The sequence below is a fragment of a genome, unplaced genomic scaffold, assembly GCF_019419815.1.
Source record: "Pyrus x bretschneideri cultivar Hongxiangsu unplaced genomic scaffold, Pyrus_bretschneideri_v1 Contig19, whole genome shotgun sequence".
NCBI classification, from domain to species: domain Eukaryota; kingdom Viridiplantae; phylum Streptophyta; class Magnoliopsida; order Rosales; family Rosaceae; genus Pyrus; species Pyrus x bretschneideri.
In genome coordinates this window covers 818,799-836,599 of record NW_025999490.1, presented here as the reverse complement: position 1 = coordinate 836,599, position 17,801 = coordinate 818,799, and the positions used below count along the sequence as shown (strand labels likewise).

The window sequence follows — 17,801 nt, the reverse complement described above, 5'->3', positions numbered from 1 at the left end:
ATATTGTACAGAAAAAGGGGGTGAGCAACTTTGAGCTTTTGTCACATCATCTTTGTATTTATTTGGAAATCTTTGCTCATCCTGTTTCTTTTTGTTTGCTTGGAGTTGGCGAAATTGGGTGAAAGTCACCAGTGGCTGTACCTCAATGCTTTAGGGTTTACTTGTTTTTATTAATTGTTGATTAGTGCTTAAACTTTAGACTGTAAGATCTAATTCTCATTTTACTTTGGATCAAATCTTCTGTATTCAAAATACATGCAGCCTCTCGATAGTCCTAATAATTGATTGATCCGTGTTTGTAAACTTAATTTTTCTTAATTTTGTTGCCAAAAACTTAGTATGTGTCAATCAATAATTGAGGTTACAGAAAGGTCACACCCATGTAGAAGATTTGATCTCTTTACCTTGAGTTAATCAAGTTTTGGGGTGTTTGGGCACTTTTGCTTTATTAGGAGTCAACATGTGCTTGCTTTACTATTGAGTGCAATTAGGAGTGTAAACTTGAAATTAGTCATAGTTTCTTTTCTTCTTTAGCACTCTTTGTAAACTTGTAAAATTTACTCCACTTTGGTATAGGAGAAATCCTTCTGAAGACCTCTGACTTTGTCCCGGCTTTGCCCTTGGCTTTGCTTTTGCCTCCGCGTTTGCACTAAAATTTTGTAGGTAATCTATTACGAAACTTTAGAAACGAAAGATAATAATTGCACGCTATGGTTATGGAATGAATGCATTATTTAGGACTCGAATATTATATGAGTATGAAAAGATGTTAAATCCAATTGGGCGTGACGACGGACCTAAGCATGGCTCATCTCTTGTACTTAAGAGCTTTTGTCTCCTGCGCATTGAAGGAAAAAAAAAATCCCAACCATTCTTTCATGAAAAGAATGTGCAAGAGAGAATTTCCGCTTGTATCTAATAGTAAGAAGCTTAAAAATCCTAAACAATGTGAAGCCCAACGTACCAATTTTGATTCTTGGTAGGTTTTGATTGAAGCCTCTTGAGAACGAAATTGGCATTAAACATATGGTGATGGTGACCTTGATTGAATCCTCTTTTATCCAAAGTGAAACGTCTCATCTCTTTCCCATTTACTTGTAAAACATACAAGAAAAGAGAGTTTCTATCATACAGTAGTGGACATCTAAGCTCAATGAATATGAGTACGACGTAAATCGACTCGATACAGCTTGAGTTTGTATCGAGTTTGGTTTGCATATGGGTCGTCTCAACTCTGCTCGTTTAAAAAACAAGCCAAGCTTTGAGTTTTGATAAGTTCAAGTCAAGCTTGAGCTTTCGCATGTTCACCTTGTACAACACGTAACTAACTAATGTTATAAGAATTTTGCCTGGAACGAAGGATTATTTTTAGTAAACGAACCAAGCTTGAGCTTTGGTACGATTGGCTTGTAAAGCTCGTAATCAACTCATTTACATGAAATTTGCTCGGAATAAAAGATCATTTGACGAGTATTTACGGTGTTTCGAATCTCGGAGAGAGCATCGTAAATGGAAAACATTTATGTCGTTTCAATTCAATAACATGGTAAACGTTCAATTCAGTGTTTATTTCTTCATCTCCTTTTTTTTTTTCAAGCAGAAAGCTATCATCAAGCATATAGATACTTCTCTTTCTAGGTTTTACACAAGGTACTTTTAATGGCCGCAAATCTTTGAACACATTGCTTACGAAACTACAAAGGAAAAGAGGCACATATATCTCCGGGGTGAATAGAGCGAGACACTCTTTACTCCTATCGAAAGGCATAGTCGGGTAACTGTGCAGATTATTTTCCAAATCGGGAGTCCTTTAATTCACTGGATATATTCTTCATAGTAGTTATCGCTTATCACGGACACAAACCTCTCCAGCCAAGGAAGCTGATGAAGATCTTTCATGGCATCTACATAAGAATCTGTACATCGCGGTGGGGACTGGTAAGGGGGATGGTCGCTTAAACTGAATCCCCCAGCTAGGAACCTCTGGATCAGCTCCAGCTGTGATCTCTCTTGGTCCGAGTACGCATCCATTATCATGGGCAACGAATTGAATGTTTCCCACGCCCATTGCTCAGATTCATGCATAGACTGAGTGACCAAGTCTTCTGTGTTGTTATTGTTGTCTTCGTCCCAGAAGGCACATTGACAAGTCTGTTGGCTATCCCGATATTCAGCACCACAAGAATAACAGAACTCATGCCCACACCTGAAAGTGAGAAACACGAAAAGCTTGGTAAATATTCGAGAACTTCAAAATGGAAAGGGAGGTATTGTGTTCTTACTCAAATAGTTACACTATGACTCGATAAAACCAATAAACCGAGGCTTGATTTTCATCAGCTTTAATCATAGGAACATACTACTTTCTCCTACAGGTTCTCATTATACGCCACTTTATCCAAACAGAAAATTGGATATTGATAAAATGCTCAAGAACTTTGAACCAGAGCACCAAGATGCTGCCACGCAAAAAGAAAGCCAGAGTCGTGAAACGATTAAGTAGTTTCCATCTAGTCCAGCTGTTACTGACTTACAGTATCTGAGTTTAACTCTCTAACGTGTGTGTGCATACCCCAATAAGTGACCTACTCGCAACAGATGCTACTTAAAGTCTAATGAACCCAATTCCCACGAGCCATAAATTTTCTGAGAGCATAATAACAACAGACTACAATCTGAAGCTCAATCATTTTTTGTAACAAGGATTATGCTCCCTCACAGGCAAGCAACAAGATACAAAGAAATTCAAACAATTTTTTTCAATGCGTCACAAAGCACATTGTCTGGCACATAAACACACATGAACATCTGGTGTACTCTATCATGTCTTATATATTCACTTCATAACTGAAAATAAAGATGTTCTGAGACTTATGTCCCGCAGTATGCCTTTTTTCTAGTTGATTCATCCAGGCTTTAGTTCTATATTGTCCACTTTAGACATGTTTGACATGTTCTGAAAAATATGGCATTCTCAACCCACTTAGTCAATGTTTATAGTTTTCCAATAGTATGCACAATATAATGAAAGTGATTCTTACCAGCACGTCATGTGGTAGCAACCTTGAGAGAGCTCAATCATCCTACGACACTGCTGGCAACGCCTCCAGCTGTTATTCTGTGCCAAGCGATGCAAGGTAATATCTGCAGCATCTCTCTCTTCCAGTGGGAGGTTTTGGAACTCCTCACAGCTCATAGAAGAATGCCAAGGAACCCCACAATCCACACATATGAACCTCTGACAAACTGGACATTCGACACAGCTGTTATCTGACTGACTTGATGAACTTGCCCTGGCTGACAAACATTCAAGGGGAGCAAGCAGGGTGGAACAATTTGGAAATGGGCAGTACACTCTATCTGAGTGGAGAATATTCGCTTCTGCAAGGGATTTCTCCAATGACTCATAAGAAGTGAGTGGAAGAAAAGATTTGCACTCAGCAGTGGAGATGTAATACATGCATCGCAGCTGAGGACATCTGATGGGAACTTGAGAGGATTGTACCTTCCCATCAACATATGTCCTCATGCAATGAGTACAGAACTTATGAGAACACTTCACGGTGATCATCATTGGGGATGGTTTATCGTCGCAACAGATGGAACAATTTTCAAGTGATTCAACACCCTTAGCAGGAAAGGAGACAACTCCAATTGCCACTTGGGCTAATTTTGATGGCCGCTCAAGATCTACAGTGGGGACAAGTTTCAGGACAAAAGCTTCAAGATTACAGGCATGCTCTAGGATCCTTTGCCTCAGTGCTATCAAGATTGGAACTTCAAGTTTCTCCTCATGTGAAACCTGTCAGAAATTCAAGTCATTGGCATACATATTACAATAAAAAGATTTGAATAATTCAAAACTAGTGCTAGTGCTCAAATGATGAAACATGATGTAACCCTCCAGAGTAATCACTCATAGTATTGTTTTCCAAAACTCGCCTAAAAAATTGTGTTGTTAAAAAGAGTATATAATTGATCCTGAAACAGAACTAATCCCCTTTTTAATCAATGAATTCAAGCAGCCACAATGCGGAAATTGCAATGGATAATCAATCAATGAACTTATCAAAATAGGTCACCTGAATTCGAAATACAAGTTGTTGAAAATTACAAAATTATATTCTGAAGTACACACAGAAAAAGGGACAGACAGGGCAGAAAAATGCTTAACAAAATTCTTGGTTTCATATTTGATACGACTTCTAAAATGGTAGCCGAAATGAAGAAAGAAACATAACTTTTACACAGTGAAGAACTCACCTGATCATATAACAGCTCAGAATCTGTGAATGCATACACCCTACGGAATTTATTCTGCACAGCCTCCATTAGACCATCCATCAGGGCTAAATAGTCAGCCACAGGCTCCTCCACATAAAAATCAAGCCTTTTCTGCACCTGAATTGCAGGAACATTGATTGATCTTTCCATGACAACTCCGATTCCAGAAAGCCCACAACTGGCGTCCCCGTACCCAGCTATGGACATGCCTTTGAAGAACATTTTCACCGAAAATTCATCGAGATCATCTTTTGACTCATCTTTTGCCTCAACTTTCATTGGTTCTTCAGTCTCCTTCCAAACTTCATCATCGTCTTCACAACAGCTCCGAAACTCTTCTTCGTCTTCCTCTCTAACTAAAGTTAATGAAACCTCATCACCAGAAATTGCCTGACCCTCCATTTTATACAACAGCTCTGCAATCCTAAACTGAAAGATGCGATTATTACTTAAATCCAATCACAATCAACCTATAAATCAATCTGGAGTTCTGTATTTTCAACAAAAATCTTCCAAATCACAAACAATTGTTGATATCAATCACCGATCCTTCAAGGCCTCTCTAAATAATCAAGCAAGAAAAACCCATCAAGGAATCGATCCACAACATCCAGAACTGCCAAGTGTAGCATCATCACCTAAAAATACCACAAGGTTAAACCCATCAACCAATCGATTGAGCTCCAAATTCCAAATCGAAAACCCAGAAAAACCCATCTAGGAATTAATCCAAAAGAACCAAAATTGGATAATTATTGGCTCATCCACATAAACAAAAATCAACCCAAGAAAAAAAGAACAATGCTTTTCAATTCAATCCCTCCAAACCTGTACAAAAGTACAAAAATATTAAATAAACATAGAAAACTAGGAAAAGGGTATGATACTGGAAGGGAAACCGGGCAAGAAAGAAGTGAAGTTCCGAAATACCTTATCCGGAGGAGGGGTTAAAGTCTTCGGAATCAGATTCCTTTTGGGGTCTGAATTCTAAGACAGTGTCTTGTAATTGGCTAATTGCAGTAAGAGTATAATAAGAACCCTAATCTGACAAATTTCAACCTTTGATTTGGTGCCTCACCCACTAACAAGATGCTGTTTTTATTCTTTTAGATGAAAAATATTTGATTAATTACTTATTAGGATGGTGAGTGCTGAGAAAAAGAATCCTCAGACTTACCATTGCAGTGTTCTTGGCGTAAGAGAACAGTCAGTGCCTTTGGCCTTTTGCTTTGGTCACATTCTCTTTCCAAAACACGCATAAACAATTATTACGGGAATATTAAATTTAGAGTTTAAATTTATAAATTAAATGATATATCATCAATAAAAAATGAGCATGTTTATCAACGTTTAAGTAATAATCTAATAATCAACTTTCATATCATTTTATTTACAAAATTTGGTCTACAAATTTAGTCTCCATAGCATTACTCATTCTCTACATTCTCATCAAGTATGCTTTTATTTTTGGAAACTTTGACGAAAAGTTTCTAGTACTGTTCATTTTAACGAAAAACCACATTTTTACACTAAAAAGTCAATTATGGTACTATTCATTTTACTTTTTATTTTGTCTTTATTATTAAAATTCAAACTTTCATTTAACGAAAAATCATATTTTACACTAAAAAGTCAATCATGGTAATATTCATTTTATCATTTATTTTATCATTATCTTTAAAACTTAAAGTTTTCAAATCATTTTCATTAGTTTTTCTTTTATTTTTCCTATATATTACCAAAAGGAAATTCCTTTGATTTTCGTATCAATCACAGAGAGAAATTTAATTTATAATTCTATTAGGGTAAAGTACAAAAAACTACATCAACTATTAGGATCACGATAGTTTCATACCTCATCTTTTAAAATTGACAACACGAATTTGTGACAATGTCATACCTCCGTCAATTTTTCTATTAGTTTTTCTGTTAAGTGCTGACGTGGCAAGAGACTAGAACCACTTTCTATTAAAAAATTATTAAAAACTAAAATAAATATTTAATATTTTTTTAAATATTAAAATAATAAATAAAATTAAAATTAAAAAAATAATAAATAAATAAAACCTTAGTCATCCCTTCCCTCCCCCTCTCTCTCTTCCCCATCTTCATCTTCTTCTGCTTAATCTTTAACAAAAAAAAAAAAAAATTGAAAACCCAGCCCTACCCGCCCCCCCAAGGAGAAGGAGGAAGAATCGAAGAAGAAGAAGGAGGAAAAAGAGGAGGAGGAAAAAAAAAAATTTTGAAAACCCATCCCCACCCGCGCCCCCCCCCCCCCCCCCGCGGGAGAAGCAGGAAGAAGAAGAGGAGGAGGAAAAAACAAAAAAAAAATTGAAAACCCATCCCCACCCGCGCCCCCCTCCCCCCCCCCCCCCCCCCCCCCCCCGCGGGAGAAGCAGGAAGAAGAAGAGGAGGAGGAAAAAAAAAAAAAAAAAAATTTGAAAACCCAACCCCACCCGCCCCCCCCCCCCCCCCCCCCCCCAAAAAAAAAAGGAGAAGGAGGAAGAACCGAAGAAGAAGGAGGAGGAAGAAGAGGAGGAGGAAAAAAAAACCCAAAAGAAGGAAGAAGAAGGAGAGGGGAAATGGGATGCCGCACCCTTAGGAAATTTTTTTGTTTTGTTTTTTTATTCTTAATTTTTTTAATATTTAATTATTAAAAATATATTTAATTATTTTTAAATCCAGCTGGATTAGTGAGTGGTCCATCTCTCTTGCCACGTCAGCACTTAATAGAAAAACTAACAGAAAAATTGACAGAGGTATGACATTGTCACAAATCATAAAATGCGGTATGACATTGTCAATTTTAAAAGATGAGGTATGAAACTATTGTGACCCCAATAGTTGAGGTAGTTTTTTGTACTTTATCCTAATATATTATTCATAATAAGATTTCTTTGGTTAAGGACTAGTGTGGACACAGTAACACAATGGAAAGCAATGTGGAATATCAAAATCTTCGTTAAGTGGCCAACAAAATGCCTTATTCTATATATGAGTTTTTATCGAGTGTTAGTTCGAATAACTAAGGTAACTCAAGTTCAAGACAAAATGAGTTAGATACTCAGATGAGATTTTAGCTAATCTTAAAATATGAAAAAACTTTTGCTTGTCTACCAAAAAAAAAAAAAAAAACTTTTAGACAATTTATAGCTTGTAATGTTGTTTTTAAATTATGAATAATAGTGTATTGTTTCATTTTTCATTCTTATTTATGTTTAAAAAAAATCGAAACTTGTACACCATTCTATGAATAAAAGCGCTATCGTTTAACCAAAAAAAAAAAATTGTTATCGTTTAATACTATTTGTGAAAACTCTAAGCATTTTCTCAAAACAAAGTCTCTCTTATTCCATTTATTTATATGAATCATCTTCTTCCATTGCTTCATATGTGTGAAAATGGGAGATATATCGTTGAAGCTTTTTATTGTTAGGTGAAGGACACACTTCAATATTTTGAATTACGTTAATCATTGAGGAAGAAGTCAAGGTAAGAGAGTCGTGCACTTTCAAAAATATAAGTGCAATTGTACATAGCATTAAGTTGGCTTCTAGGAAAGGAAATGGATTCTTTCCGAATCCTTTCCACCAAATCCACTAAATCAATCAATCTAAAAATTCGATCCAACGGCTATAAATAGGAAATCCGTTAAAAGTTATAATAACTTTAGTTATTTGATCAAATTTCAAGAATCCGAATTAAATAATTAGGTGAATTTGATAGAAGAGATCTAAAGAGGATCCCTTCCTCCGGGAAATTCACCAACTGTACGATATACAAATAAGGCCCCTCCCTAGACAGTGCCATTCTGTTCTTAGTCAACGAATTCATGAAACTTCGAAGAAAATATAAACACATTAAGACAAACCCTCGAGATTCTCGGCCAGAAATTAGTCTGGGTTTGAAGAATCGTGTGCAGTATGCACATGGTCCTTGTCTAGTTCGATGAAGAAAATGTGACTTTGTTCTTGACTTTTTTTAAACTTCCTGACAATATATTTTTATATTAAACAATCCATGTTAAAAGTGGATTAAAAAAAAAAAGACATCAATCATTAACAAACCCTATCTTGTTAAACGAAATTAGTCAAATGTCTTTTTTTAACTCTTCAACTTAAGAGATGAATTAATTGGAAATTCAAGGCGCTAAATTCTGAAAACGAGATCCATATATGAATAGCATTGTAGTTTTAGTGCGGCATGAGTGTTTAATCCAAATCATGACCAATTAATTAAACAAATTGTGGCAATTGTTTGGCACAAAATACAAATGGTGGCCATTATTTAGTGTATGAATGCAGTGTTTGTCTTAATTTGTACCTAATCACTTTCTTGTACAGCCTTGCACTTTACAGGCTGACAATCCTATCATCATCAATCATGGATAATCCTCATGTTGCTTTGATATTATTAGTTGGATATGAGTTTAAATTTCGTGGTTGCGTAAGGTTTGGTGAAGGTAGGGTCGTTGGTGTGAAAAAATTAACAATATACTTTGAGAAGAAAGGCTTTTGACTTTGTATATGATTTGCTGTTGAACAATATTTATTTGACATTTTCGAGTATGAAGTCATTTCTCTTTTATCGCAAATTATTGATCTCACACATTTAGAAATAACTTGTGAAAAGCTAAAAAAAGTTATATACAAATATATCAAAGTGTAATTTTATTGTAAAGAAAAATGAGTTCTTAGATGCAAACAGTCAAACACTTTTCTCTAACGAAAAAAAAAAACTATACAATATTATTCTTTTATTAAAATCTAATATTTAGGTCATTCTATAAATTTCAATAACTGAATAGTGAAGTGCAAATCATTCATCTGACTTGGGTGCAGGGGCAAAAGAATAATCAAATTGTCTAGTAGTTGGTTCTCTCAGAAGTTCCTCTCATAATACCTGGAGCTCGTGAACGAGTTCTATAAGGTAAAGCTAATGATAAAGGCATCGGGGGTGCAAAGACCTCGACCTATTCTCAAACTTTAAATAGGTAGGACAGCATGGCTGTTTCGTTGAGTCGCGCCACAGAATCGAGAGCTCCAAGTGGGCCATTTTTGGTAAGTAGAACTAGCGATGCAGGATGAACCAGAAGCTAAATTACAACGTCAATTACGCGCTAACCTAGAACCCACAAAGAGTTTTGGTCGATCAAGATAGCAGGAGGGTAGTCATGGAAGTCGAAATTAAATTATAATATACACGATATACTAGAGAATAATAAATTTTCGTATATTTTGATACGCAAATTTAAATTGTTCATTAAATATGGTTACAAATCATTTTTAATAGGGGAACATTAATCAAATACTTGAGAATACGCTTCTACTAAGAAGACATCAACTTATATACAAATTTGGAAAGTTGAATGTCCATACTCCATTTATTCAAGTTGGATTAAATATTTGGTTACAAATAACAAACTCCTTTGTGAATAAAAGTTTCACAAGTTCATTGGAATGATTCGTGTCTTTACGCGTAATGCCACAGTAGTCAACGGTCTACCCATTTTATGTTCATCATTTGTCCTTGCAATTTTATATGTCAAAAATGGGTCCTGATGTTTTGACCAGTGCAACAACACGACAACGTATAGCAGTTAGGGTTTGGAAGGTTTGGTGTCCCCGTCCTGGAAGGTCAGTTTATGTTAGTTCATAGTTGACTTGGTTTTATATCATTCTTTATCGTCAATTACTTTTATAAGTTTTCTTTTTAACAAATGATATTATCTATACTAAAGGGTGGAAGAATAAGCTAAGTCTCATAATGGGCTAGCAATGATGTGGTTCAAATTTGTCTATGCCGAGAATTGAACCCAAATAAAGAGAAATATCACTAGGCCGCATTATTAAGAGCATTTCCACTCCTAAAAAGTCCTTGGGCAATAGTCAATTCAATCTACCCAAGTAAATAGTAACTGCCTGTAATGAGCCAAGTGCATCTCCACTCCTATTCGTATTTTACAAAATAATAAAAATAATTTTATTTTTAATTTCGGATAATTATAAAAGATTGCTTGAAAATATTTGAAATATTGAAATGTGGTGTAGGGTAAAAGAACATGGTTACGTACTTATAGTTATATTTTTAATTAATATTTTTTTATAATTTTTTGTATTTTTAATTAATTTTTATAATTTTTTTAAAAGAATTGACGTCAGCATTGCATCACATGATCAAAGGACTGGGCCAGGCAATTGTTGATTGGGGGACTAACTGGGCTTCCCCGGAGCCCAATAGATGTAACAGGCTGGAGACCAATTTTGGAGGAGAGAGGAGATTATGCCGCCTATGACCGAAGAGATGCTTAGCGGTGGAACTACTCTAAGTGGAGTAATTTTTCGGTGTACCCGGCACACCAAATTTTTTTGGTGTACCCTCACTCATAATGGTGAGGGTGCACCAAAAAAATTTGGTGCACCCTCACTTTTTGTACACCAAAAAAATTCTAATGAGTGAGGGTACACCAAAAAAATTTGGTGTACCCGGTACACCTAAAAATTTTTCCTCTAAGTGGCTCTTTTATAAGCCTTAAGTTTAAAAAAGACACATCTTTTTTTTTTTTTTTTTTCACAGGAAACACTGATTCGGAGTAAATGGCAGACACAGTGACCCGATCAATGGGCATAACCTACATTACCTGCCGAGAGGTTTATTCCTGAAGGATCAAACTGGTAGAATAAATCCCTAAATAAGATGTAAGACCGCCTCGCTTTATATATTTTTCAAGGTACTCCAAGGATAAAGCCAAAAAATTGTGCTGTGTCATATATCTAAAGAGTTATAACAAACGAATGAAAATCATCCAATTTTTTAGTGTTATTACAATTCTTGTGGAACAAGGAATACAAGGTATCCTATCAAGGGTTTCATTCTATCACACCACCAACGAGGTTTCAGTCGTCAGAGGCAATTTTTTGGCAGCCACAGCTTTGAGGCGGTACCGCTCTGCTCTGGAGCCAATGACTTGTCCTAGTACTGATGCGGCAATGGTAAACGCCATGGCTGATTTAGGCATGAGCACAGACTTCCGAAGTATGGCTATGAATGGCACAGCTGCATGCACAGCAGCGAACCAAGATAGTGAGAATTTTTTGGTGTGCTCTCTACATATCCCTAAAGGAACATTGGCTGCCATGCCCATTGATCCGATCACAAGTACTTTTGCCGGAAGGGGTTGTGGGCGGAGGTTCTTTGCAAATGCAGTTCGTGACAGGGCTGCTCGAGCTGCAACTATTGCTGGCGGGCACTTGAGTTTCATTCCTGGAGGGGGCTGCAAAACTTTTGCGACTAGTGGAATGACACTGCTAACAGCACGGTATGACTTTGCTACAGGACATCTTCCGGATTGCAGCCACTCATTACCCAATGCCTCGTGATTAGAATTTCCTCCCTTTGAAGTAGAATCTTTTTTCGAGGAATTAGATTTCCTTTGCTGTTTCTTCCATGCATCGAAACTGAATGGCCCTCCAGGACCAAAGACTGAGAGACAAATTGTAGCTGCCTTTGTAGCTAATGGATTAAACATGGGTGGTGGGGCTGAAGGTTGAGGCTCAACTATGTCAAAATAATGCGAAATCCCAAATTGTGCACTTGGTTCTTTAAGCACACTGTTAGAGACATATTTACGGTAGCCCCGTATATATAGTTTAGGTTACTTGCACCAAAAGTTTCTATGTTGTAATATTTTAGTTTCCTACCACTCGCAGGAAAACTCAAAAACTCTTCTGTAAATTGTTAAAGAGTATATAGAATGGATGATGAGGATTGTGCCACTTGTCAGTCATTGAGGATATAGATTAACTGTTATAAAGGTTGTTATGCTTAGGTTGTAGAGATAAGGTTGTTGTAATAAGATCTTACAAGATAAAAGTATAAGATTGTGTATTAATTCAACACAGAAAATTTCATCAAAGATTCAGTTTCTTCTTCTTCAAGCTTTCTCACTTTTCTTTCTCAATAGCTCTCTAAATCTCTTCTTTCTTGAGTTCTGCAGTATGATCAACATAAATCTCTATATATTTTACAGCTCATCGATCAATGGAATTAAATCAAGAGTCCTATTTCTAAATGCTACCGACCTTTGGTCCTAGGGTTTCCTGCCTCGTGTTTGCTTCTTTCCCATGGCTTCTTCTTTTCTTCTCAGTTCCCGGCCGGCCCAAAAACTGCCGATTTTGTAAAACTACCCGACTCTAATACAAATGTTGGCCATTATTTAGTGTATGTATGCAGTGTATGCCTTTATACTCAATCACTTTCCTGGTTACAAAATGACAAAACTTCATTGTGAATGAAAGTCCCATGAAGTAGGAAACGTCTCTATTAGGCAAAGTAGGGAACTGTGGTGCATAGTGTGACAATGTGTGTGTGTGTGCGCGCGAGTGAGTGCGTGCATATATATAAAAAAACATTTCATATCTCACCATGGCAACAACACAATAATGGGGCAGTTGCGAGTCTCCGCTTCCTTCCTTGCGACTTCATAATTGTGGGAATGAAAATGGCCAAGGCCAGCACCCGCCGCAGCCATCTCTTGGTCTACCGAAACAGCAGCAACAGTAATATTATCTGGGTTAACTACAGTTCTGCATCTCCTGCTGTATATGCTGGTGGCCATGGAGTCCACCCCATCAGAGTCGCAATTGCAGACAACATAGCCACATAGCCTGAGAAAGGGAAATTGTGCCATGGATCTTCCTTCAGACAAATAGATTGCAACATTTCATATGAATCAGGCAAAACGTGCATGAAGCCAGTGGCAAGAATGATGCCACCTGTAAAGCAGTTGGCGATCAAAGAAGAGATTTCGATGGGGGTGCAAGGCCAATGGGTAAGCTCACTCCAATCATTGTTCTTTTTTTTTCACTCCAATCATTGTTGAGATATAAACGTTTTGCAGAATTTGGTGTTGAAGTTGTTTTAGTTTTCGAATTCAATGTGACCCCTTGGATCATATTTCAAGTGTGCATTTCAGATTCAATCTTAGTTAAGTGGTAGATTTTGACACTCGTAACTATCTCGCAGGATAGATTACTTGAATGGTTGGATTTGGTTGATGTAAGAGAGAGAAACTCTCTTTCTCTCTCCTTGTAACAGTAATGTGCTCCATCACACATTGTGTGTGAGCTGTGAATGAAGGAATCCAATTCTTGATTGTTCTCTCTGCAAGCATTCATTCATCTTTCCCAGAAATCCAAAACCTCACACTCTTAATCACAAAAAGAAATAAACCAACAAATTCACAAACTCCAACAATCATGCTTGTGACCAGAATTAAGACAAGGGCAAGGATTTTGAGGGGCACAGCACCTGACTTGTCCTTGCAGGAGGAGGTGCTTTCAGTGCTGCACTCGTCCTCCTCAGACGGTGAATAAGCTTTGGTAGTGAGTATGGAGATAATTAGGATGAAGGAAATAATTGAGATGAGCTATAAAAGTGACTTGGTGGCAGCCGTTAACAATACAAAAGTCAAGCTATTGGAGGATTGAAGTAGCGGAGGTTAATTTTATTCTTCATTAATATTATCTTTATGCAAACAAAGATGCAGGTAACAAGTTGCTTTCACATCGTTTGTATTGTTAGATATGGCTAGATATGTCCGTCCAGATGAAGATTTTTTTAGTTACATTTCATCAATTTGTAGCTGGTGGAGAGTCCATAATATGCTTTTATGAATTGGTTTTGACAGATCATTTTGGGAAGTTAATTTGTCCTTACGAACATGTCCACTTGAAGAAAAAAGAAAGGCAGAAGACGGTAGGAGGATTGGTAGGAACGATATCTCAACCAGAAGCAAACAAATGACGTACATCTATACACCCTTTGGTTTTTATTTTGCTCGGATTTCATTTCCAATAACCAAGTGTTTTATATTTTGATGGTGCATAAATATTTAGATTTGTATTAAGTAAAACAAGAAGTCAAGCAACATGCCCTATTTTGTAAGTGGGTCCGTAAAGCTTGAGGGTGCTTGTGTTTGGCGTGCGCTTCAAGCTCAAGTGCACGTGACTATTTTTTTAAAGAGCAATTTGTCAGTGTGTCTGAAACTTGGCTATGTGGTGTTATTATTCCCCTCAGTTATGTTACGTGGAGAGATTTTTCAATTTAGAAATTCTTATCGTGGAGTGGGTTAAACCTCACAATGGATTAGCAATAATGTGGTTCAAATTCGTATGTGATAAGAATCGAACCTAAAACCTCTCACTTACAAGTGAAGAGGAATATCATTAGACTGTAGTATTAAGTGACATTTTTTTTTTTGTTTTTGTTGAGAAGTAGTAATGCCAAGTTAAGAAAATTGAGCAGTCTCTTTTGTTTATTCTATCTGCTCTATGATGAGTAGGGGTAGGCACGGGCCAAGCCAGGTTCAAATTTGGAGGAACCATACTGGACCTATTTGAAAATGAAACAGAACGGGGCAGGACGGAGTGGGTCATTATATTTTCAAACATAGAACTGGACCTAAAACGGCCCGTTTGAAACGGGCCGGTTCCTACAGGTTCATGGGTCCAAGTGAAAAATCCTCAGGACAAGTTACTACTTGAGATACATTTCGCTGCAACCAAACAGCTATAAAGGCCGATATCCTCAGGACAGATTTCTACCCTATAATTGACGGCAAACATAGGCTAGCATATTCGTTTGTTGTTAATGAGAAAATATTCTTTGCGAGAGTTTGTTTAATGCAAACCAATATTTTTCACTCACATTGACGAAAAATGATCGAAGATGGTGCCGTTTGTCTCGTGCCTGCTTCTCGACATGCATTGAAGATTTTTGTTTGAACACCCAAATTTTTCTACACCAACAATTAAAGGCTTGAAAAATAAACGGTTCAATCTAAGAAACAATACAAAGTAAATTTTCCCCTCAAATAAAACTAAATTACACATACAGATATAAGTGAGCCAGAAAGATTCAACATTTTAGTTAGAATGTGAACTAATAGCATCCTTTAATTACTGAATTCTCTTAAATTCATTTGCTCATCAAACTTGAGACAAGGAAGCTTGGCTATTTATTCCATTTGGGTAATCACAATACAACAATGACAACTAACATAAAAAAATCTATATCGATTTATGGAAACATATAACGACCATCAAATTTTCACAAACTTTTAGGAAATTAACACGACCGACTTGACACCAAAACACATAAAATAAGAACAACAGTATTTGCTTAATTTTCAGATGATCATGGCATGGCATGAATAGTCTTATTAAGCCCACTTTGCCAATACAGACATGCCACCTGCACCCAAAAGAACTGCAATGTAAGATTTGATCTGGAGCTTAATGCTGCGTTGCAACTTTGGACCCATGAAGTCGGCAGCAAGAAGGTCAACCAAAGCCATGTAGATAAGAAGGCCAGCCGATGATGCATTAAGCAGTCCTACTGTGATTAGTGACCTTGGACTATTTTCTTTGTACGATTTTGTCATAGCCATTCCAATTGCAATTCCAAATGGGGTCGTTGTTGAGAAGAAGAACACCATTATGGCCTTCTTCATGAACTTGTACTCAGCCTGCATGCAATTGACCATGATGAGTAAATGATATGTAGTTCATGAGCTAATCAATTAAGTTTATGTAATTAAGTTTGAATTAGGCTATATACCTGTAGAATGCAACCGCCAAGACCCATGCCTTCAAACATTTGATGGAAGCAAAGCGCAGCTACAAGACCTTTAATTGTGCAGGTGTTGTTTGAAGCTCCAAGAGAAAGCCCTATAACAACTGAATGGACAATGATACCTAGTTCTAATACCTGCAAGAATACACACGTACGTACACATCAGTCACTTATAAATTGGTAAGATCGATCGAGTAATTAAAGTTGACTTGCTGTATACTAAATTAATTATCTGAGGTACTGTCAAGCTAATCAACTAGTTTATCAATACTCATATCAACAGTTTAACACTATTATATATAGCATGGTCTGCATATTATATTGCCATGTTAATCTGAATCACAAATTCATTATACATTTTGTATTATGACACTATTAATCTGAATTACAAATTCAAATAAAAATTCACGTTGTCAATGACCATTTGATCTAGTGACATTTAATTAGTCTCCAGAAGAAAGAGTTGAAAACATAAGTACGTAAGAAAAATATAAAAATCTCTTCATCAAAACTTACAGTCAACAATTTAACCGTTTGATAAGAACACATTTTATTTCTTACCATGGCAACAACACGATAACGGGACAGCTGTTGCGAGTCTCCGTTTTCTCCCTTGGCAACAACATGATTGTGTGCATGAAAATGGCCATGCCCAGCACCCACCACAGCCATCTCTTGGTCTACCTCCAGGGCTGGATTATCACCATTATCTGCGATAACTCCAGTTCTACATCTCCTACTATATATGCTAGTGGCCATAGAGTCCACCATTAAAGTCAGAATTGCAGATAACATAGCCACAAAGCCAGAAAAAGGGAACTTGTGCCATGGATTTTCTTTTAAACAACTAGATTGTAACATGGCATATGAATCAGGCAAAACGTGCATGAAGCCAGTGGCAAGAATGATGCCACCTGCAAAGCACTTGACGATCACAAAGAGGTTTCGATCAGGGTGGAAGGCTGGTATGGAACGAGTGACAAGAGGGAAGCTCACTCCAATCATGCTTGTGACTAGAATTGAGACAAGGGCTATGATTTTGAGGGGCACAGCACCTGACTTGTCATTGCAGGAGGAGGTGTTTTCAGTGCTGCACTCGTCCTCCTCAGACTGTGAATAAGCTTTGGGGGTGAGGATGGAGATAATTAGGATGAAGAAAATAATTGGGATGAGCTTCAAACGTGACTTGGTGGCAGCCATTGACCCTGATTTTTAGGTCAAGCTATTATTGGTACTTTTGGGCTTGAGTGTATTGGAGCTTGTTTATATAGAGAGGTCTCTGAGATTAATTATGCATTCAATAACATAAAATATTAGGGTGATAAGTTCTATGTTATACCTATTGGCCAAAAAATTAACAAACTCTATTTTATATTAGAGAATTGTTATTGGCAATTCAAAAATCTTATTTTACACTTCAAACATTCTATATTAGGAAAGAAAAATACATTTTTGTGAGGAGTGTAGAATGAGATTTTTGAAGTACCAATAATACTTCCCTTATATTATACCTATTTTATATACTTGTTGATTTGTCCAATAATTTTTTTTTTTGCTGCGGACTTGTAAGAGCCTTTTAAAAAATAGAAGTCGTTTATATTGATGAATTGCAGAACGGAAATGTTTTATTCTTCATTGATATATTTATATATGCGACCATGCATGAAAGTAGGAAGCTGGTTATTTTCAACATTATATACATCAACAATATGTACAATTGGTAAAAACTCCGTTGTCCTTCCAGATGAAGATATTTCAGTTAACATTTTGGCAGGTCAACCAATTACAAGCACAGTGTGTGCTATGATCTTTGTTGGGCTTCCATGTCCCCTCCCTCTTTGGTCGGTGTTCTTTAACGTGACGGCTTTGCCGGATTGAGGTTG

At 36.7% G+C, this 17,801-nt stretch overlaps 3 protein-coding genes and 1 pseudogene across 5 annotated transcripts; all 4 read right to left on the bottom strand.

Moving 5' to 3' along the window:
- Positions 1-1,547: 1,547 nt before the first annotated feature.
- On the bottom strand, positions 1,548-5,605 carry LOC103948011 (E3 ubiquitin-protein ligase RSL1). 3 transcript variants are annotated; one of them, XM_009359000.3, is made up of 4 exons: positions 5,462-5,605; positions 4,264-4,922; positions 3,042-3,802; positions 1,548-2,206 (listed from the first exon to the last, which is right to left on the bottom strand). In XM_009359000.3, the coding sequence occupies exons 2-4, from the start codon at positions 4,684-4,686 to the stop codon at positions 1,816-1,818; spliced, it is 1,575 nt and encodes a 524-aa protein (XP_009357275.1). In that variant the 5' UTR covers positions 4,687-4,922; positions 5,462-5,605; the 3' UTR covers positions 1,548-1,815. The 3 variants fall into 3 exon arrangements, with proteins under 3 accessions (XP_009357275.1, XP_009357273.1, XP_009357274.1); XM_009358998.3 differs by having other exon boundaries at positions 4,264-5,112; positions 5,215-5,528; XM_009358999.3 differs by having other exon boundaries at positions 5,215-5,528.
- A 5,232-nt stretch (positions 5,606-10,837) lies between these two features.
- On the bottom strand, positions 10,838-11,821 carry LOC103948088. The gene has a single exon (XM_009359087.2). It carries the CDS (start codon positions 11,810-11,812, stop codon positions 11,162-11,164), a length of 651 nt encoding a protein of 216 aa, XP_009357362.1. The 5' UTR covers positions 11,813-11,821; the 3' UTR covers positions 10,838-11,161.
- Positions 11,822-12,703: 882 nt separating this feature from the next.
- LOC103948087 lies at positions 12,704-14,095 on the bottom strand (annotated as a pseudogene).
- Positions 14,096-15,278: 1,183 nt separating this feature from the next.
- On the bottom strand, positions 15,279-17,144 carry LOC103948010 (fe(2+) transport protein 1). Its single transcript, XM_009358997.3, has 3 exons — positions 16,480-17,144; positions 15,904-16,053; positions 15,279-15,811 (listed from the first exon to the last, which is right to left on the bottom strand). The coding sequence occupies exons 1-3, from the start codon at positions 17,116-17,118 to the stop codon at positions 15,506-15,508; spliced, it is 1,095 nt and encodes a 364-aa protein (XP_009357272.1). The 5' UTR covers positions 17,119-17,144; the 3' UTR covers positions 15,279-15,505.
- Between the last annotated feature and the right edge of the window lie 657 nt (positions 17,145-17,801).